The 22,085-nt window shown below is 30.3% G+C and overlaps 1 protein-coding gene across 1 annotated transcript in view; it reads left to right on the top strand.

The window, feature by feature from the left end:
- The window catches only part of LOC100197767 (uncharacterized), a 30,032-nt gene continuing 7,947 nt past the window's right edge, over positions 1–22,085 (top strand). Inside the window, exons 1-3 of the mRNA XM_065789123.1 lie at positions 1–602; positions 8,426–8,517; positions 15,615–15,762. Coding sequence (XP_065645195.1) covers positions 60–602; positions 8,426–8,517; positions 15,615–15,762 — 783 coding nt within the window. The 5' untranslated portion in view covers positions 1–59. The remainder of the gene's footprint in view (positions 603–8,425; positions 8,518–15,614; positions 15,763–22,085) is intronic.

Here is a 22,085-nt window from a genome sequence, read left to right as displayed (position 1 = left end):
ATTTTGAAAACAAAAAAAGATTCTTAAGAAAATTTTTTTAGAGGAGAACGTTAAAAAGAATGTCGAGATGCTGTTTTCACAAAATTTCATCGAAGATGCTAGCTTTGTGTTTGAGTTTCCTATTTTTACGTACAGAAAACGCAAAAGTACCAGATACAATATTTTATTGGGACACTGAACCTTTTATATTTTTCAACGAAGAAAAACAATGGCTTGATGGTGTTTTGCCATCAGCATACATGAAGTTAGGAAAATTATGTTCACCCTCCTCCGAAAAACTTGAAAATTTTACTCTAATAAAAGGAAACTTTTCTGAAGACAATTTTTATAAAATGATAGAAGATACCAGTTTTAGTAGTAACTTACAAAATGGTGACAATAGAATATGGTTTCCATTATTTATTAACCCTAATGAAAAAAAATTGGAAGCTAGAAATTTAAAATCTGATATATTTATATATTCTCCTTACGTTGGGGTTATAGTCAATAAATACAAAATAACTGTTTTGAACAAATTTTTTGAAGCTATTAAACTAAGCTACCCAATTGGAACTATTGCAGGTGGACTTATTTTGCTTTTTTCAACACTTTTATGGTTAGCTGTAAGTTGCTTTTAATATTTTATTTATAAATATTTATATAACTATAAATAAAAAACTTTGATTATTTTATTTAAAAAATAAAATAATCAAAGTTTTTTATTTATGACAAGACACTTTAATTGAAATTTAATTAAAAAATTTTAATTTGGAATGTTTAATTTGAACTTTTTTTATGTAGATAATTTATTTCACTTTTATATCTCGCTAATTAATCTTACTCAGAATTCATTACTATTGAAAATATCACACATTTATCTCGCTAAGGATTCAATATTTTTAAAATACGAAATCAAGCTTTCTTATTATATGAAATATTTTTTTCATGTTGTTAAGCTAGTTAAAGATAATATTTAATCAAATTTGTTTAAAATACATAATCTTTATTTTTGCAAATGTTAATCTTCTTGCTATATATAATCGTTTTTGTTGACATACATACATGGTATTTCGTCACACCTAGCATGATGTTTAAATGGCAACACACCCAGCATGATGGTTTAGCAGCAACTAATTTGATTGTGTTTTTTTTTTTTGTTTTTATCACAAAAATTAATAATACTTTTTAAAAAAAAAAAACGAAACATTTTCATTATAAAAAATAAGTTAAAAAAGCAAAATAAAAACTGATTGTTTGTATTTATATTTGCAAACATCGACAGATGCGTTTAATCACATTTCTGCGTTTAATTTTTAATAATAAAATCAAAAATAAAATAAAATTGTGCGGCCGTGGCGCAGTGGTTAGAGCGCTTACTTTAGAAGCAGAGATCCAGGTTCAAAACGAACTCTGGACATATTTCGCGTCACGGTAAGGAAGGAAACGTGAACTTCTTAGTTAAAAGCACTTCCGCGGTGCTCTGTAACAAACCGTTAGGCACCTAAATAACAACAGCAACAACAACAACAACAACAAAAATTAATAAATGCGCAAAATTAAAACGAATTACTTTTGTTTTACGGGTGATGCCAAATAAGCTAGTGTGTAACAGTTGTTGTTATGTAACGAAAAGCTTTTCAACACAAGTAACCTTTTCTTGTGGTTATTACAAATAAAATTGGATCCTAATATACAATCTTTTATATTACGCTTGACTATTTTTCTCAGCCTTAAACAAGAACCCTTGTAAACCAATTGCGGTTTATTTTGCGATTAATAAATTTCAACATCAATTTCGTCACGCATCTTTTCATAATTTTTAGTGTATTTTTCTATATGCAATAACAGGTTAAATATACGGAATGAAAAATTTTATAAAACAGATAAAACATATACACTGGAAAAATTTTTAAGTCAAATGGAAGATCATTGATTTTACAAAAGATAGCTTTGTCACATGGACAGTATTATATTTTTACTTTACCTAGTTAAAACTAATAATCGGATATTTTTAAAGAAAAAAAATTTGAATACTACATTAAACTTTAAAATGAAAAGTGTTTAATAATACAATAAAGAAGATTAAAAATACTTTTCAAGAAAACAAAAAACTGAAACTCTTTTATCTTGCTCTAAATCTGAAAATGCTAATGATATCCAAGAAAATAGTTATGAAATTCTTGTATTTGTTCAGACGCGTGATGAAACTGATTTAACTTGTGTTGTTGAATCACTGTTTTGAAAGCAGCCTAGACTATACGACATATATATATATATATATATATATATATATATATATATATATATATATATATATATATATATATATATATATATATATATATATATATATATATATATATATATATATATATATATATATATATATATATACATATATTTATATCTATTTAGATATTGCTCAGACACGTCACGAAAAACTCTCAAAACATAAAATTTGAAGTTTATTTACGTCGTATTAGGTTTTACATTGTTAATTTTTTTATAAAATGTGCGACCGTGGCGCAGGGCTTAGAGCGCTTGCTTATAAGCAGGAGATTGAGGTTCGAAACGAGACCTGGACAAATTTTCGCGTCACGGTAAAGAAGGAGGCGTGAACTTCCAGGTTAAATGCACTTCCGCGGTGCTCTGTGACAAGACCGTTAGGACTTCTTGGGGCACCTATAAATAAAAAATAAAAAATAAAAGATCAGCTTTTTAAAACCACATTATTTCAAAATGGGGCAAGTTGAGGCAGCTAACTTTTTTAGTTTCTAACAGAATGATACAAACTCCTTTAAAAAAAGAATTGACTTCGCGAAGGAAGTCTAAGGTAAAAAGTCCTAGCACTATAAAAATCAGTTTAAACTCATAAAAATTGCATTTTTTAAATGCATTTTTTATAAGATGTATCAATATATATTTACATTTTTTTATAAATTAAGATAAATTTATCTATTATCTTTGTATACGATGAAAATTAAAATGAAAGGTTTTGTATTCAGGGAAAAAATTAAGATTTATTAATGCTAAAATTTTAACGATAAAAAAGAGCTGTTTTCGGTCATTTTCAAACAAAAATTATGTCTGTACTTGATAAATATAAATATATATAAAAACTGGCATAAAGATATATTGCGGAGGGAGCGTTTTACTTTCCCTCGAAACTAACTCAAAGTTTCAGTTTTTTTGTATTTAAACTTTAGCTGCGTTAAGTCCCCTTACTTTCTGTTTCAGTACCCCCCATCCTCACTTTCTTAACCTTTCTAGGTTACTATATATATATATATATATATATATATATATATATATATATATATATATATATATATATATATATATATATATATATATATATATATATATATATATATATATATACATATATATGTAAAAACTATTGAAGAATTATTTAACAACATTATTTTATTTAAGTAATAAATAATAACACTTTTTGTATATCAATTTAATGAATGCTTTCGAGTCTATTCCGTAAGCTCATATTTCGAAAACGCTCCGTCCGTAAGGAACTGTTTCGCAAGTATTCTTTCGAAATGATTTGTTTCACAAGTTTCTTTTCGTAAACGGTTATCACGAAATGATTATCATTTACTTTTTTCGTATAATGCCTAACGGAAGGTGAATTTGCGCAAGGACAACTTTTGTATTACCAACTTGAAATACGGAAGATAAAAATGCGGAATTTTCGTAAGTTTTTGTTAACGGCGAACAACCCTATTATATTACAAGAAAATAACTCTTACATAATTCTTTCCTTTAAAGGAAATAATTATTTAAATTAATGACACTTGTCATACTTAATAAAAATTTAGATTACTAAAGACTATTCTCCCTTTCATAAGATTTTTCTCTGACTGGTCCTACAAACTTTTTATTTGTTAATTATTTTTTTCAACATCTTTGCTTCCAACAAGGCTGAAAGCAACTACTGTTAGAGTTGAAAATTACTGGAAGAAAAAAGATGAAGTTTATAGAGCAAAATAACGATTGACAGAAGTTTTAAAAGATTGCAAGTTATATGAATCAGGAAAGTAAGATTCTTTTAAATCTATTTTCTAAATTATTTGCATTTAAAAATAAGAAATACTAAAAGTTGATACAGGTAATATCAAAACTACTCTTAGGTAACACCGAAAAAAAAAACACAGCAAAAAACGACAAGTTAAAAGAGTGTGCAATGGTGATGAATATTGTACTTTTTAAAATTTGATTTGAAATAAGATAAAGTGGACGAGTAAACAATATAATCAGGTAGAGATTTTGATATCTTTACAATTCCTTTACAGTAAAAAAATCTTCGTGTATCATTTTTACATTTAATATGTAATATAAGGTTTTGGGCATGACATCTTGTAGGATAGTAAGAAGGAGCAAATACAAAAAACTCAGAAAAAGGTAGATCAAAAAGGTTGAGTATAAATTGCAAGGTTGTGTATAAATGTGCAAAACAATTCTCCAAAAATCAGACATCTGTTTATTACTGCTAGAAACAATTGTAAAAAGGTTAAGTCTAACGCCAAAACCCGCTATTCTCAGGTCATGAAATCTTGTATCTCATCTCAAAAATTAGGCTCTCGTGACTTCTGGAGAATCTTTAATAATATCAATAATAAGGGCAAATCTATAAATCCACCTCTCTTGTATGGTTCAGACTTTGTCACCTCACCTAAAGGCAAAGCCGAATTGTTTGCTAAAAATTTTTCATCAATATCATCTCTTGATTCCACTAGTTGCGTTCTACCTGATATTGCCAACAAACAGGTTGATCCATTGCTTGACATTCATATCACTCCAGCATCTGTATCTAAAGTGATTTCCTGCCTAGACTCTTCTACAGCTTGTGGCCCGGACAACATACCTGTTATTGTCTTGCAGATGTGTTCTCCGGAGCTGTCATCTATACTCTCAAAACTATTCAACAAGTGCTTATCAGAGTCTTGCTTTCCAGCCTGCTGGAAAGCGGCATCTGTTATCCCTATCTTCAAAAATTCTGGAGAGCGATCTGATTCGTCTAACTACCGTCCCATAAGTCGTCCTCCTATCATAAGCAAGGTTTTTAAATCTTTAATAAACAAACACTTAATTTCTCATCTTGAATCTAATAACTTACTTTCTGACCATCAATATGGATTTCGATCTTCTCATTCTACAGCTGATTTGCTAACAGTAATAACTGATAGGTTTTATCGTGCATTAGATGAAGGTGGAGAGGTTAAGGCCATCGTTCTTGACATTTCAAAAACTTTTGATAAAGTTTGGCATGCTGGTCTTCTCTATAAGCTTTCTTCTTATGGTGTATCCAAAAACATCTTTAAGATCATTGAGTCCTTCCTTTCCAATCGTAGCATAAAAATTGTCCTCGATGGACAACACTCTTCTTCTTATTCTGTAACTTCAGGGGTTCCTCAAGGTTCTATCCTTGGCCCTATACTTTTTTTAATTTACATTAACGATCTTCAAGATATCCTCACATCTAAGGTGGCATTGTTGCAGATGATACTACCATTTATTCTTGTCGTGATAAGAAACCAACACCCTCTGATTGCTTGGAGGAGGCATTTGAGCTTGAAAAAGATCTCACTTCTGCTACAGCATGGGGCTCACAGTGGCTGGTGAACTTCAATACAGATAAAACTCAATTTTTTTCAGCCAATCGTTATCGCAATAATTTAAATCTTCCTATATTTATAAACGGTGATGTACTCGATGAGTCACCTACTCTTCATCTTCAAGGATTAACTTCCAATCTTTCTTGGAAACCATATATCAAATCAGTTGCAAAATTAGCATCTGCTAAGGTTGCATCTCTTTATCGAGCTCGTCACTTTCTTACATCGGTTTCTATTCTCTATCTCTATAAATCTAAAATCCGTCCTTGTATGGAACACTGTTGCCATATCTGGGGCGGATCTTCCAATGATATCCTTTCTCTTTTAGACAAAGTGCAAAAACGCATTGTAAACATAGTTGGACCTGCTCTTGCAGCCAATCTCCAAACATTATCACATTGTCGGAATGTTGCTTCTCTTTCTCTTTTCTACAAATACTATAATGGGCACTGCTCTAAAGAGCTAGCGTCTCTTGTGCCATCTACTAAAATTCATTCTCGTGTTACTCGTCATTCAATTAAGTGTCATCCTTTTTCTGTGACTGTTCCTAAGTGCTCTAAAAACGCTTATTCATCTAGTTTTTTTCCTCGAACATCAGCTCTTTGGAATTCGCTTCCTTCATCTTGCTTTACTGATTCAAATAAATCTTTTAAGTCGTCTGTCAATCGTTATCTTGCTCTAAAATCTTCATCTTTTCTCTTTCAGTAACTTTCAACTTTAATTGGTGGCTGCTTGCAGCCTTGTTGGAAGCGAAGATGTTAAAAAAAAAAAAAAAAAAACTTTATAGGTTTATTGCAAGTTCAAATTTTATTCTATGGCATTCAAGAGATTTTATATTAAAAATATTGAATCATAAAAAATAATCTTTATAAGGAATATGAAATTTCTTACAGACACTTTTAGTAAAAGACTTCTTAACCTTTTCTAACCGACGTATATTTTTTAAAACATGGGTATTCCACACAGAGGCACAAGATTCTATGATAGGTCCAACATAAACTTTATAGGCTTTGATCAGAAACTTGTAATCGTTACTTATGAAGGATTTTAAAAGTAAGTACAAGAATGTGCCTTGCTTGCAATGAAAGAACAGCAATTAGAAAACTTTATGTCCGATTTAATAGGTGTACCAATTTTCATGGAGTATGAATTTAATGGTAAAGAACTGTTTCCATAGCGTAGATAAAAACATTTTTTGGTTGCTATACTAAGTAGACAATTTATTGACCATTCTGAAAAAAATTTTAAGGTATTGATAAGGTTTGCCACCTTAGATATTCTCACATCTAAGGTGGTAAACATTGTGAGTTTTTATATTTTTTTATGTAGGTACCTTTATATAAGCTTTTCAACTATTTTTAACATTTCTATGCATTTTGACAGTAGTATACCTTAGAAAATGCTAATATTTTCACGCAATGCATAAGTCAATTTAAACCGCGTTTTAAATAGCAAATCAATATTTTTATCTATAAAATGAAAATAGTAGTTGTAGCAATAAAACAGCTAAAACCTATAAAAAAATTGTTGGTATTACATAGTAGAGCACTAATGTAACCATTATTTCGAAAATAGTGACAGAATATCACAGTAATCAGTAACGCCTTAAGGTATATGTTGCAAAAAACTAACAAAATACAAACTAAAGCTGCCATAAATCCTTCACCAGTTAATTAATCCGGCTTTAATTTTATTCAGAGTTTGGAGTGGATATATTCTATATTTGCACCAACTTTTATTAAATTATTTAAAGTGGTTCTTTTAATTTCAATGTTCAAATTAAGTGAAATATTGACTATAAAGTCAATATTTCACTTAATTTGAACATTGAAATTAAATTATCTTTTGCGGACAAAACCGAAAGATTTCAAAGTTTGCATCACAGAAAACCTTTCCAGCAGCACAATACGTGTTTTAAACGTCTTAAAAACGTTTTATTAAGTTTAAATACGTGTTTTGGACGTCTTAAACACGTGATGTGCCTTCTGGGTTGTAGTGTACCCCATATAAGTGGCGTTTTTGGGTCAGCTAGATTGGCATTTTCAAGATTTTGCTAACCGTGAGCAAAGAGAACACCGTTTTGCAGTACGATATTTGAAATAAATGCTCAGAATATGAATTCGCACATTTTGATTTCTGATTCGCAAATTTTAAAAAAGAGGCAAGAGAGTATTGTTTACAAAATATTGCAATACTTTTTTGTAAAAGAGTAATGCAAATAAAATATTAATACTAACTTTCTCTTTATTCTAGTAAAACAGAACTCCTTATTTTTAAATCAAATCTAACTAAAGTATATAAACACATAAACTTTCAGGTTAAGAATTTTATACAACCTGTATACCAAATTACTAAAAACCACCTTCACACAAACCTACAATTAGCTTTTCATCGACTTCTTTTCTAAAAGTGCAAACACTTGTTATCATCTTCAATCCACTATTGGATTAAAAATGATAACAAGAAATGAAGTAAATTATGTAAAATATGATATATAAAGATAAATCTTGTTGTCAAACTATGACACTTTAGTCTGTAATTATAAGATACTATAATTATTAATTATAGTTACTTATGATTACAGATTTTACTTATAGTTACAGAATTAATTAAATTAATTCAAAACAAACATTAAATTAATTCTTTATTGATTTGTTTATTTATTGTTTTATTATTTAGTTATTGAACCTAACCTAAATTGTTTGTTTTTGTACAGTAGATTTAGTTTCTTTTTTGAAATAGACTATTATTATCTTTAGATGACTTATTGCTTGATAATGGGGTATTGTTCATTAAATAGTTTTTTCTTTCTTTAGGAATGTGTAACAAATAAAGATTTTAGCAAGTGTTTTATAAATGGATTCGGTAGTAGTTTATGGTTGTCAATTGTTACATTAACAACAGTTGGGTAAGATAATTTTAGTTTATTTACTACTTTGCTTCAATAATAATTAATTTTTTTTACTCTCTTCACCTACCTACTAAACTTTTTTACAATCCTATCAAGACTGTAAGCAACTTCTGACTGCAAGTAATTACTATTAGGAACTACTAGAAAGTTACAACTTACTAAAAAGAAAAAATAATGTTAAATATGGCAACAGTGTTTTATACACAGACAAATAAAAGATTTGATAGCCCCTGCCTCACTGCCTCCACCTAATGTGTGATCTTTCAGTTACAGAAATGAGGTTGTAAACCATATTAAAATTTTTTGCTTGAGTTTTTCCTTTGAAACCAACAAACTAGAAAGTCTAATCTGTATAATAATGTGTTTTTATAAGTCTGTATTTTCTCTCAATTTTTATAAAGTTTAAATACTTATTGTTTTGCTAAGTTTCACAAATTTCAACAGAAAAAATGTTTTTTAATGATAAATTAATGAGTTAAAAGAAATCAAAATATTAATTAAAAAGAAAAATCTCTGTAAGAAATTATAAACTCACAAAATATATATATATATATTCATTACAAAACAGTTATTTGTTAAAGCATTTTTATTAATCATAAATGCTTCAACAAAAATGTTTTTCACTTCAAAAAGGTGCAAGCTTTCTCTATTAAAGTCACAATAAACAAAGAAGAAAGTTAAAGAGCAAGAAAGATTTAATTGATTACCTACTGCATTAATATTACTAGGGTTTCTGAAAAAACAGTGGTTTTTAAAAAACAGCTGTTTTAATGTTTTTACTATTTTATAATTTTCAAAAACAGTTGTTAACAGCTCTTTTACTGTTTTTAAAATTCACACCCTCAAGTAAAATTTTTTGTAATAAATATATGCCAACATAAACATTTTATAATAGTATTTCAAAAATACAAGAGCTGATAATGACTTATCTGTAAGTTGTGATCTTATTTTTGTACAAAAGTTGGCATACACTGAGAATACTTTTTTTTTTTTAAACATTTTCGCTTCCAACAAGGCTGCAAGCAACCACTAATTAAAGTTGAAAGTTACTGAAAGAGAAAAGATGAAGATTGTAAAGGAAAATAACAATTGACAAACGACTTTTAGTAGATAGCACAAGAGATGCTAGCTCTTTCGAGCAGTGCCAATTACAGTATTTGTAGAAAAGAGAAAGAAAAGCAACATTACGACGATGTGAGGTTGGCTGCAAGAGAAGGTCCAACTATGTTTACAATGCGTTTTTGCACCTTGTCTAAAAGAGAAGGGGCGATCATTAGAAAATCCGCCCCAGAAATGGCAATAGTATTCCATACAAGGCCGGATTTGAGGTTTATAGAGATAAAGATTAGAATCCGAAGTAAGAAAGTCTCAAGCATCGATAAAGAGATACAACCTTAGCAGATGCTAATTTTGCAACAGATTTGATATATGGTTTCCAAGAAAGATCGGAAGTAAGAGTTAATCCTAGAAGTTGAAGAGTAGATGACTCATCAAGTACATCACCATTCATAAATATAGGAAGATCTAAATTATTGCAATAACGATTGGCTGAAAAAAATTGAGTTTTATCTGTATTGAAGTTCATCAGCCACTATGAGCCACTCCAAGCAATCAGAGAGTGTTGGTTTCTGATCATAACATAAATAAATGGTAGTGTCATTAGCAAACAATGCCACCTTAGATGTGAGAATATCTGGTAGATCGTTAATGTAAATTAAAAAGAGTATAGGGCTAAGGATAGAACCTTGAGGAACCCCTGAAGTTACAGAATAAGATGAAGAGTGCTGTCCATCGAGGACAATTTTTATACTAAGATTAGAGAGGAAGGACTCAATAATCTTAATGATGTTGTCAGATACACCATAAGGAGAAAGCTTATGGAGAAGACCAGCATGCCAAACTTTATCAAAAGCTTTTGAAATGTCAAGAGCATTGGTCTTAACTTCTCCACCTTTATCTAATGCACGATAAAACTTATTGGTTATTACTGTTAGCAAATCAGCTGCAGAATAAGAAGATCGAAATCCATATTGATGGTCAGAAAGTAAGTTATTAGATTCAAGATGAGAAATTAAGTGTTTGTTAATTAAAGATTCAAAAACCTTGCTTATGATAGAAAGAAGACTAATGGGATGGTAGTTAGATGAATCAGATCGCTCTCCAGAGTTTGAGAAAAAGACTCTGATAAGCACCTGTTGAATAGTTTTGAGAGTATAGATGACAGCTCCGGAGAACACTTCTGCAAGACAAAAAAAGGTATGTTGTCTGGGCCACAAGCTGTAGAAGAGTCTAGGCAGGAAATCACTTTAGATACAGAAGTAGGAGTGATATGAATGTCAAGCAATGTATCAACCTGTTTATTAGCAACATGAGGTAGAACGCAACTAGTGGAATCAAGAGATGATATTGATGAAAAGTTTTTAGCAAACAATTCAGCTTTGTCTTTAGATGAGGTGACTAAGTCTGATTTATACAAGTGAGGTGGAATTAAAGATTTGCCCTTATTATTAATACTATTGAAGATTCTCCTGAAGTCGCAAGAGCCTATTTTTTGAGATGAAATAAGAGATTTCATGACCTAAGAATAGCGGGCTTTAGCGCTAGACAAAACCTTTTTACAATGGTTTCTAGTAGTAATAAACAGATGTCTGTTTTCTGGAGAATTGTTTTGCTGATAGATATGGAAGTTATGGTTTCGATTGGCAATCGCAGCAGCACAGTGTGAGAAAAATGATGGAGGAGAGTAAGGCGTGACCTGGAATCGTTGAGAGGGAACAAAAGATTCCATGCCAATCTAAGTCCACGAAGTTATGTAAGAAGCATATTTGTCGACAGGAAGACAAAAGATTTCTACCCAAGGGCTATCACGAAGAAAGTCACGGGAAAAGTCCTAGTCAGCTTTACTGTAGTTGTAAGAGGTACGATAATAGGGGGATTCAGGTGATGAAGAAGAATGAGATATTAGTTTTAAAGAGATCAAACTGTGATCAGAAGCACCTAAGGGTGAATGTGGAGAAACTGAGCACTGACTAGGATCAGAAGCAAGACCTAAGTTGAGTAGAGAAGGTAAATGATTCGGGTTGTCTGGAAAGTGAGTTGTAAAGTTGACTATTTGAGTTAGGGATTGAGAAAGGCAAAAGTTGTGGGCTTTAATGCCTGCAGAATCACTGACACTAGAACCAAGCCATTTAGAGTGGTGAGCATTAAAGTCACCGACAACAACTATATTTGCTGGCGAATAAAGAGAGTGGGTTCGGTCAATATGATCAGAAATAACATCAAAAAGAGTGCAGTCTTGAGATGAAGGAGAGCGATATAGAACAAAGAGAAAGGCGATAGAGTGAAGAGGTGCTTAACGAAAGCACATGAAAGAGTAGTCTGTGGATTCAAACCTAGTTTGATGACAAATGGTTGAATTCTTATGAATGTAAATGTCCAGGCCAAGCATGTGACTATTGGAGTCTTTATGAATTAAAGGAAGATAACCATCAACATTAAGATCGCAAGATGTAATAGCTGAACTCAAATTAGTCTCACAAAGAGCAAGTAGGTCTGGTGAACTTTGCAAGAGATAAGACTCAACAGAAGAAAAGTTATTTCGAAGATTATGAATATTAGTGAATGATAAGTTTTGAGAACTTGGTGATGATGATAGTTTTTTATGTTTTATAGTTTTTGATACTTTATTCATTTTTAAATTTGTTGGTGAACTTGACTCAAAGCATAGATAGTACTCAGAACACTGTTTACTAGCCCAATCATTTGCCTCTTTACTATTAATAAACCCTAAGCCGTAACAAAGGGCTCCAAATGTGACCTCTGCAATACACACCAAAAGTACAAACATGGACACCATCCATGCGCAACATGGCACTGTTAATAATTTGATATTATTCAGCTGTTGATGGAATCAGCCTCTTTGAGAGCTACCACAGAGTTCGGGAAACCTGATTACCAGCCAGCCTCAGAACCATAAAACTGAGTTTTAGAGCTGTACCCTCATAAGGAGATAATAGAATGAGTTGCCTAGTTATAAAAATAGAGACATAAACAAAACCCATGTATTGAGTCAAAAAGATCCAGCATTCAACATCCTAAACTGGAAACAATGTATTAAAAATACATCTGCGCCAGCCTGATAGATGAAGAAGGGGTGCGAGGCTGGTCAACATATAGGGTCTGTTTACCCCTTTAAATAAGGTATTTAAGGTATTTTCTTTGATTTACAAATAGTTTTACTTTTTTTTGTTTTAAGGTATTAAATAATTTTTGAGGATTTTTTTGATCTAATAAAAATTTGTAAAATACATTAAGTTAAAATACTCTTTCAACATCTGTAGATGTGGGCTTAATTGTTAATAATGCATTCTGAAGCTTTTTGTAAGTTTTCTGTATGCTGGCCTATATTCTTATAAAGAGAAAATTCAGCTTTTAACCACCTGAAATTGTTCTGTTCAGAAGGCACTATTGGTGATTCATTTTTCTTCAGTATCACATTTCCAGCAGGATGGAAAACATGGTTTAGATAGTTTAGTCAAGCACTTGAGTAATAAAATAGGTAAAATTTTTTAAATGTGACAAAAGTTTTATCTGGACTAATAAAAAAGTTTAGTTTTGAAAATTAGATTAAAAGTTTAGATTTAGACTTTTTAGTAACAGATGCAGAATTAAGTGTCTAACAGTAGATCTGTTTCTTTGAGATGACAGAAATAGCATATTCATTAGATTCAAAAGATAAATTGCAAATAGTTCTTATTAGAGGTAATAAGAACAGATTTATGTGTTATATAGTTGGAATTTTAGACCCTAATTAATGATATTGTTAAAGATTTTCCATGGTTTTGCCAAACCTAACTTCTGAGTTAACAAAACAGATTAGCATCAGACAGCATCTTATTTCATTGATATTTTAGTGGTATGATATGTAGTGGTAAAGCGCTCGCTTCATAAGCAAGAGGTTCCGAGTTCGATCCCCACCACGTCCTTGGTAGTACCGCGCTCAATTTGTTACTCCGCGCAACGGCCTTGTTTGTCAAGGTTCGTGTTTAGGAGTTATAGAGTTGAGAGAGGGTTATAACCACTATTAAGTAGCCTCCTCATCTGTAGTGGCTTTATTGGCCTTGAGGAGGTGAATAACAAAAAAAAAAAAAAAGAAATTTTACAATAGTATAAAGACTTTGGTTTTCTATAGAGTTGTTTTCGAAAATTTAAAAGAAATAATTACAATTAAAAGAAGATAAAAAAAAGACTCTTTATTGAACTTTAGACTCTAGACTCTAACTCTGCATTGTTTGTGGTGGAAAAGAGTTTTTAATTGATAAACAGAAAACCTAGACTAACTCATACATATTATATTTGTCAACTTGTCTGAATAATTCAAAAAGAATTTAAAAGAATTTAACTTTAAAAAAATTTAAAGAGAATCTTAATGAAGAAATCTTCGATTTTTGTATTACCATTATACATAATAGTTCCACACTTTTAAACAGAATTCAACAAATTCTAAATCCAGACTTTGAAAATTTCAATACATGACATCTAATTAAATAAGTTGAAAGTGATACAAATTGTGCAGTTTGTAGTACTTCTGTCAATAGAAGGGGTACAAGTTTTTTATGTTCTGGATGTAGTAAGGAACCTCATTTTCTTTATAGGGTTGTTTGCTACTTTACATTATCAGACAACCTTTTAATCAATTGGCAATGATATGTTTGTCTTTAAAATACATTTTACTAATTGACTTTTTTCTTTTTGTTCTTTTAAATTTGGTTTTTTTGAAAAAAACTTGTTTTAGCTTCTTCACTGTACTTTAATTTGTTTTTCCATGCAGTGGCCTTGTTTGTTGAGGTTTGTGTTTTGGAGTTATAGAGAGGGTTGTAACCACAAAAGTAGTGTCCTTGACTGTAGTGACCTTGACTGTAGTGGGGAGGTGAATAATTGATATTAAAAAAACACACACACACACAAAAAAAGTTAACTATTTTTTCAACAGATTATAATAAGTTCCAGCATCTATCTATGAATTTATAAAGATCTATTGAAGCAATTTTTGTTTTACATACATTTATATTTAATTTTTTATTTTTTCAATGAAAAACAATGGTTTTGAGCTCTTAGTATTTTTTAGTATGATATGCGTGTTTAAAGTTTATATATTTAAAAAGTTCTTTTACTTAGGTTTTTGTTGTTTTATAGTTAATGATGTTTTTAATTAGTTATTATTAAAAACCAATTTAATTTTATCTGGTTTTTAAAAATATTTGATAGATATTTTCTATTAAAATTATGTGTGGTCCAAAAACACATTAAAACTAAAATGTTTTTGTTGAAACTTTAATAGCAAATAAGTTAAAAACAGTTTTGACCAAACAATAAAAAAGTATTTGCTTTTAAAACTTTGTTATCATTTAAAGTCTGACTGCTTCAAACAAAACCCTCATACAATGTATATATACATTTTATAATGTATATATGTATAAGTTGTATATATACATATATAAATACAATGTATATATACATTTTATAATGTATATATGAATAAGTTGTATATATACATATATAAATACTATTTATTCATGGGTTGGGGATTTATGCATTTGTGAATATATTCACAAATGTATAAATGCCCATCCCATGAATAAATAGTATTTAGGTGATTGACTAAATACAGAAATTCAAAAAAAGGCCAGAAGAATATTAAGTTGAAAAAGAAAAAAATGATAGTAATAAGATGGCTGAATTATTCACATTTAAAAAGAAATTAAATTTTGTAAAATGTTCATGCTATTATAAAGATATAGAAAACAATATAGTAAGGTTCGATAACAAGTCTTTTTTTCTTTGTATAAATTTATTATTAAAGTTCGAAGGAATAATTTAGTTCAAACTTATTTTTCATCAATTTCTTTCTTATAAAACACATCTCACTAAAATTAAATTAAAAATTAAAGCAACTAAAGCTTTTAATTTTTACATATAAATTACATATAAACATATATAACATAATAATTATAAGTTGTAGCATTTTTCTAATTTTTTTGTTTCTTATTTGCTTTTTTTAAAAGCAAGTAAATTAGCAACTATTTTTTTGGTAGCTATGGTGATATAGTTCCAAAATCATTAATTGGTCGATTTATTTCAATACTATGGATGGTGATTGGAGTGTTATTTATTTCTGGATTGACAGGAATGTTTAGTTCAATAATCACTACTAATTCTTTTTTATCTATACAGAATAATCAGGTAAATGTTCTCAAAATTTTTCAAAGTTTATTTTTAGTTAATTTATTCTATTAGAAAACTTTTAATCAATAAATGATTAACAGAAATTTATTTATACGCATGTTTATAAAGTTTTTTAATTAATGAAATACTTTTATAAATACTTTGCCAAAAATAATTTTTCTTTTCTTCTAGAGTTAAATTAGAAAGTAACAAAGTTTTTGAAAAATGTTACATTTATTTCATTCTAACTAATAGTTTTAATTTTAAAATGGTATAAACACTTATTGAAATCTAAAAACTTATTTTTAAAATTCTAAAGATGTTATTATTTTTAAAATTGAATAATATATTTATGCAACTGTTACCATCAAAAATCTCTTTCTTTGCCAAAATGTTTCACTCAAAATTTTTATTTGTAACGCAAAGGAATAGTAACAGTGAAAGATTATGACTTTGCTGAATGACAAGTCACACAACATTGAGTTTCGGATGATAGAACAAATGATAAAAACTCACTTGAGCAGCAACCATGATGGTGTTTGTAGATGAGAAAAAAAATTTCGATAATAGATAAAGCGTGTACACGAAATAAATGTGAAAGAATAAGAACGTCATTTTTATTAAAATCTTTTTAATTGTTTTGTATTTTGTTTACGTGTGTTGTTTCAAAAAAGTGTGTTAGTTTTTGGATTTAACTTGAAATTAGTTTTAAAAATGACAAAAGAAGATGTAAGTGAAAAAATTATGCTTAAATGTTTACAAAATCCTAATAGTAGCTATAATTTGATAGCAAAATCATTGCAAATACATCCATACACCATTAGTTGTGTTATTCAACGTTTTTCTCAAACAATAATCAAACGCAAATCTGGTGGTGGAAAAAAGGAAGGTTTTAAAGATATAAAACTAGTTAAAAAACTGGTTAACAGTTTTAAGAATAACCCAAGGCTTTCACCAAGAAAAATATAATAATTGTGTTAATAAAATATATGGATTTTCTCATAGTTTTGTTGCAAAAGTTAGAAACAAATATGGTTTTCATTCTTTTAACGCACACAAAGTGACCAACCGTTCTGAAACCCAACAATAAAGTGCTAGAACCTGTGGCAGAAAGTTGTATGACAATTTTAAAAATGTTATTCATTTGTAATAAAGATAAGTATTTTTTGTATTATTGCTGAATAACATTCTGTTGAAATTTTTTTAAGAGTCTTTAGCATTTTTTTACATAATTTTTTTGTCAATAAATTTTAAGGAAAAATATTTATGTTTTCTAAAATCTCTATGAAAATATGCTTCTTTTGAGACCCAGGTTGACATACTTTTGAATAACTTTTTTTTGACAATATTAGGGACTTTACCTTAAATACTAAAGATTTGAACCCAAATATCTTTACAACTTGACATGATGGTGAAAAATGGTTTGCATATTGAAATCAGCATATTTAATTTGTTTTAAAAAACCACCTAGTTAACAAGATATGCACAATAAAATTTTATTTGTTGATCAGTGTTATTAAAAGAAAAATGAGAAAAAAAAAAAAAAAAGCTTGCAGAAACATTAAAGATATTAAATTATCATTTAAAAAAGCATCAAATAGTTTTGATTCTTATTCTGTGTGCAAGTTTATGGGTACCACTAAAGCAAAAGCTCGAAATTTTATTAGATTCCCACAGGAATTATTAATTTTTTTTTTAATGTTTGATTTTCTTATATTATTGCATTAAAATTATTACTTGGTTCGAAATAAAAATTGAGGAGTACTTTTTTTTAGTTATTTTTCTACTTTCACATTTACTTCGTGTAAACAATGTTTAGCAATATATTTTTAAACTTTGTCTAATAAGTGAAAAAACGATTGTCAGAAAAATCTGCCCAAATATTAAAACAGTCAGGGTTAGGATCAAATGTTAATTCTAGATTTGACCTAGAATTAAATGTTAATCTCCAAATACAAATTAAAAAATGTATGCAATTTCCAAATGCAGATACAAGTATATAAATTTTAAGAAAAAAATTTAAATAATTTTAACTTAATTTAACTAGTTTTACAGGAGGAAGGATGGGGGAAGGGGGGGGGGGGGAGAGAAGGCAGAGAGGAGCTAAGGCTATTGAAAAACTGAGTTTAACTCAGGCCTAATTTAAGACTTATTTCTAGTACTGATTGGGTCATTCTATATGAAATCATCCAGACCATGACACCCTTACGCCTCAGAATTAGTTCATTTTTAGCTCATTTGCAGTCCACATTAAATAAGTAAGAGTTAATCCTAAAAGATGAAGGGTAGATGACTGATTGAGTACATTAACACTCATAAATTTAGGAAGACTTAAATTATTGCGATAGTGATTGGCTAAAAAAAATTGGGTCTTATCTGAATTAATTAGTAATGTTTTTGAGGGTTTATTTGAATTAATTAGCAATGTTTTTGATAAACAAATTTCTCACACCCCATCTTGAGTCAAATAACTTACTGTCAGACAGTCAATACGGTTTTTAATCCTCTTGCTCTACAGCTGACTTGCTACCTGCTGTGACCGAAAGATTTTATTGTGCATTAAATTTAAGGCTTTTCTCAAAGTTTGGCATGCACATCTTCTCCATAAGCTTGTTTTATATTATTTATCTGGGAAAGTTTTTAAGGTTATCAAATTGTTTTTTTATAACTGCTTTATTCTAGTCATCCTCAAAGGCCAACACTCTTCATTATTTTCAGTAACTTCTGGGGTACCTCAAGGTTCTATCCTTGGTCCTGTTTTGTTTTTTATCTGCATTAATGATCTTTCCAACAACCTTACATCTAAAGCTTTTTTTACATAAAATTATATCTCTAGCTTTTTTTGCTAATGACTTTTTTGCTAACTTTATGCTACTGTCTTGACAAAAGTCTTCTTTTTTCAAATGCTTAGAACAGGCAGCCAATCTTGAATCTAATCTTACTTTTGTAACAGATTGGGGCTCACAGTAGTTTGTAAATTTTAAATCCAATAAAACCTAGTTATTTACTGCAAACAACTATCAAAGTACTGTCAACATTCCTATATTAATGAAAGACAACCCTCTCACTGAGTCCTCTTCTTTACGTCTTCTTGGATTATTGCTTATTACTGACCTTTCATGGAAAACAAATATACAATTGATTGCTAAATTATCATCTGGTATGGTTGCTTCTCTTAATTGTGCTTGCCATTTTTTCTTTGCCTTTTTCTCTTGTGCCATCTACTAAAATTCGTTCTCGTGTTAATCGTCATTCAATTAAGTCTCATCCTTTTTCTGTGACTGTTCCTAAGTGCTCCAAAAACGCTTATTCGTCTAGTTTTTTTCCTCAAACATCAGCTCTTTGGAATTCGCTTGCTTAGTCTTGCTTTCCTGATTCATATAATTTGCAATCCTTTAAGTTGTCCTTCAATCGTTATCTTGCTCTACAATCTTCATCTTTTTTCTTTCAGTAAGTTCCAACTTTAATTAGTGGCTGCCTGCAGCCTTGTTGGAAGCGAAGAAGTTTAAAAAATATATATATAGTTTTTATATGACTTAAATTAAATAGGCAAAAGCTAGGAGAAGCCAACTCTGACTTAAAACACTCTCTGCCTTAGGGTTCTTGGTTGAGTAAAGACTAAAGATTGTGTCTCATTAAAAATACTCATCATGGGCAGATGTTAAACATATCCAGCTAATGTCTTATAGAAGGCCTCCAAGGCAAAGACCTAAGGGGTAAACAGATTCTAACTGCTGACCAGCTTTGCACCCCTTCCTCATCTGTTTGGCTGGCGAAGATGTATTTATCTTCATTGTTTCCAGTTTAGGAAAAGTGTCAGTGACTCGGCAGACGTTAAGGCCCATAAGTTTTGCCTTTCTTAATCTCTACCTCATATAGTCAACTTTTCAACTTGCTTTCTAGACAATTCGAATCATTTACCTTCTCTACTTGACATATATCTTGTTTTTTATCCTAGTCAGTGCTCAGTTTCTCCACATTCACCCTAATGTGCTTCTGATCATGGTTTGATCTCTCTAAAACTATTATCTCATTCTTCTTCATCATCAGAATCCCCTAATCTTTATACCTCTTACAACTATCTTACTATCTATCTTACTTAACTATCAACTAAGCTGACTGGAACTCTTTCCTTGATTTTTTTCATGATGGCCCTTGGGTAGAATTCTTTAATCCTCCTGCTGAAAAATGCGCTTCTTACATAACTTCTTGGATTCAGGCTGGCATGGAATCTTTTATTCCTTCTTGACAATTTCAAGTCAAGCTTCACTCTTCTCCATGGTTTTCATCACCTTTTGCTGTTGCAATTTCCAATCGAAACCATTACTTCCACATATATCTGTCAAAAAATTCTCCAGAAAACAGACATCAGCTTACTATTGCTAGAATTCATTGTAAAAAGCCTGATATCCTCACGTCATGAAATCTCGTATCTTGTGACTTTTGGAGAATCTTTAATAGTATCAATAATTAGGGCAAATCTGTTATTCCACCTCTCTTGTACGGTTCAGATTTTGTCACCTCACCTAAAGACAAAGCTGAATTGTTTGCTAAGAACTTTTCATCAATATTATCTCTTGATTCCACTAGTTGTGTCTACCTGATATAGCCGACAAACAGGTTGATCTATTGCTTGACATCCGTATTACTCCAGCTTCTGTATCTAGAGTGATTTTTTTGCTTAGAATCATCTAGACCTTGTGGCCCAGACAACATACCTGTTATTGTCTTGCAGATGTGTTCTCCGGAGCTGTTGTCTATACTTTCAAAACTATTTAACAAGTGCTTATCAGAGTCTTGCTTTCCAGTCTGCTAGAAAGCAGCATTTGTTATCCCTATTTTCAAAAATTCTGGAGAGCCATATGACTCATCTAACTACCGTCCCATTAGTCTTTTTTCTATCATAAGGAAGGATTTTGAGTCTTTAATTAATAACCAATAAATCTCTCATCTTAAATCTAATAATTTACTTTCTGATCATTAATATGGATTTTGATCTCATTCTGCAGTTGATTTGCTAACAGTAATGACCAATAGGTTTTATTGCGCTTTAGATTGGGGTGGAGAAACTAAGCCTATTGCTCTTGACATTTCTAAAGCTTTTGATAAAGTTTGGCATGCTGGTCTTCTCTATAAGGTTTCTTCTTACAGTGTTTCAGGTAACATATTCAAGATTATTGAATCCTTCCTTTCCAATCATAGTATAAAAATTGTCCTTGATGGGCAGCACTCTTCTTCATTTCCTGTAACATCAAGGGGCTCCTCAAAGTTCTATTCTTGGTACTATACTCTTTTTAATTTACTTTAACGATCTTCCAAATATTCTCACATCTAAGGTGGCATTGTTTGCTGATAATGCTACCATTTATTCTTGTCATAATAAGAAGTCAACACTTTCTGATTGCTTGTAGGAAGCATTTGAGCTTGAAAAGGATCTTCTGCTACAGCATGGGGCTCACAGTAGCTGGTGAACTTTAATTCAGACAAAACTCAATTTTTTTCAGCTAATCATTATCACAATAAGTTAGATCTTCCTATTTTTATGAATGGTAATGTAATTGGTGAGTCATCTACTCTTCATCTTTTAGGATTAACTCTTACTTTGGATCTTTCTTGGAAACCATATATCTAATCGATTGCAAAACTAGCATCTGCTAAGGTTGCATATCTCTATTGTTCTCACCACTTTCTTACTCTGGATTCTATTCTTTATCTTTATAAATCTAAAATACGTCCTTGTATGGAACACTGTTGCCATATCTGGGGTTGATCTTCCAATGATGTCCTTTCTCTTTTAGACAAAGTGCAAAACCGCATTGTAAACATTGTTGGACCTGCTCTTGCAGCCAACATCCAATCATTATCACATTGTCGTAATGTTGCTTATCTTTCTCTTTTCTACAAATACTATAATAGGCACTGCTCTAACAAGCTAGCGTCTCTTTGGTCATCTACTAAAATTCATTCTTGTGTAAATCGCCATTCAATTAAGTGTCCTCCGTTTCTGTGACTATATTAAAGTGCTCCTAAAATTCTTATTGGTCTAGTTTTTTCCTCTAACATCAGTTCCTTGGAATTCGCTTGCTTAGTCTTGCTTTCCTGATTTATATAATTTGCATTCTTTGGAAGTTGAAAGTTACTGGAAGAGAAAAGATGAAGTTCATAGAGCAAGAAACGATTGGCAGAAATTGTCAATCGTTATCTTGCTCTATGAACTTCATCTTTTCTCTTCCAGTAATTTCCAACTCTAATAGTTATTGCTTGCAGCCTTGTTGGAAACAAAGATGTTTAGAAAAAAAAAATTTATTTAGTATCTCTTCACTTTCTTTTTGTTCTTTATT

This window comes from Hydra vulgaris, chromosome 01, assembly GCF_038396675.1.
Source record: "Hydra vulgaris chromosome 01, alternate assembly HydraT2T_AEP".
Taxonomy (NCBI): Eukaryota; Metazoa; Cnidaria; class Hydrozoa; order Anthoathecata; family Hydridae; genus Hydra; species Hydra vulgaris.
Note: the sequence above shows the minus strand (reverse complement) of the source record. Positions and strands in the feature narration are given on the sequence as shown.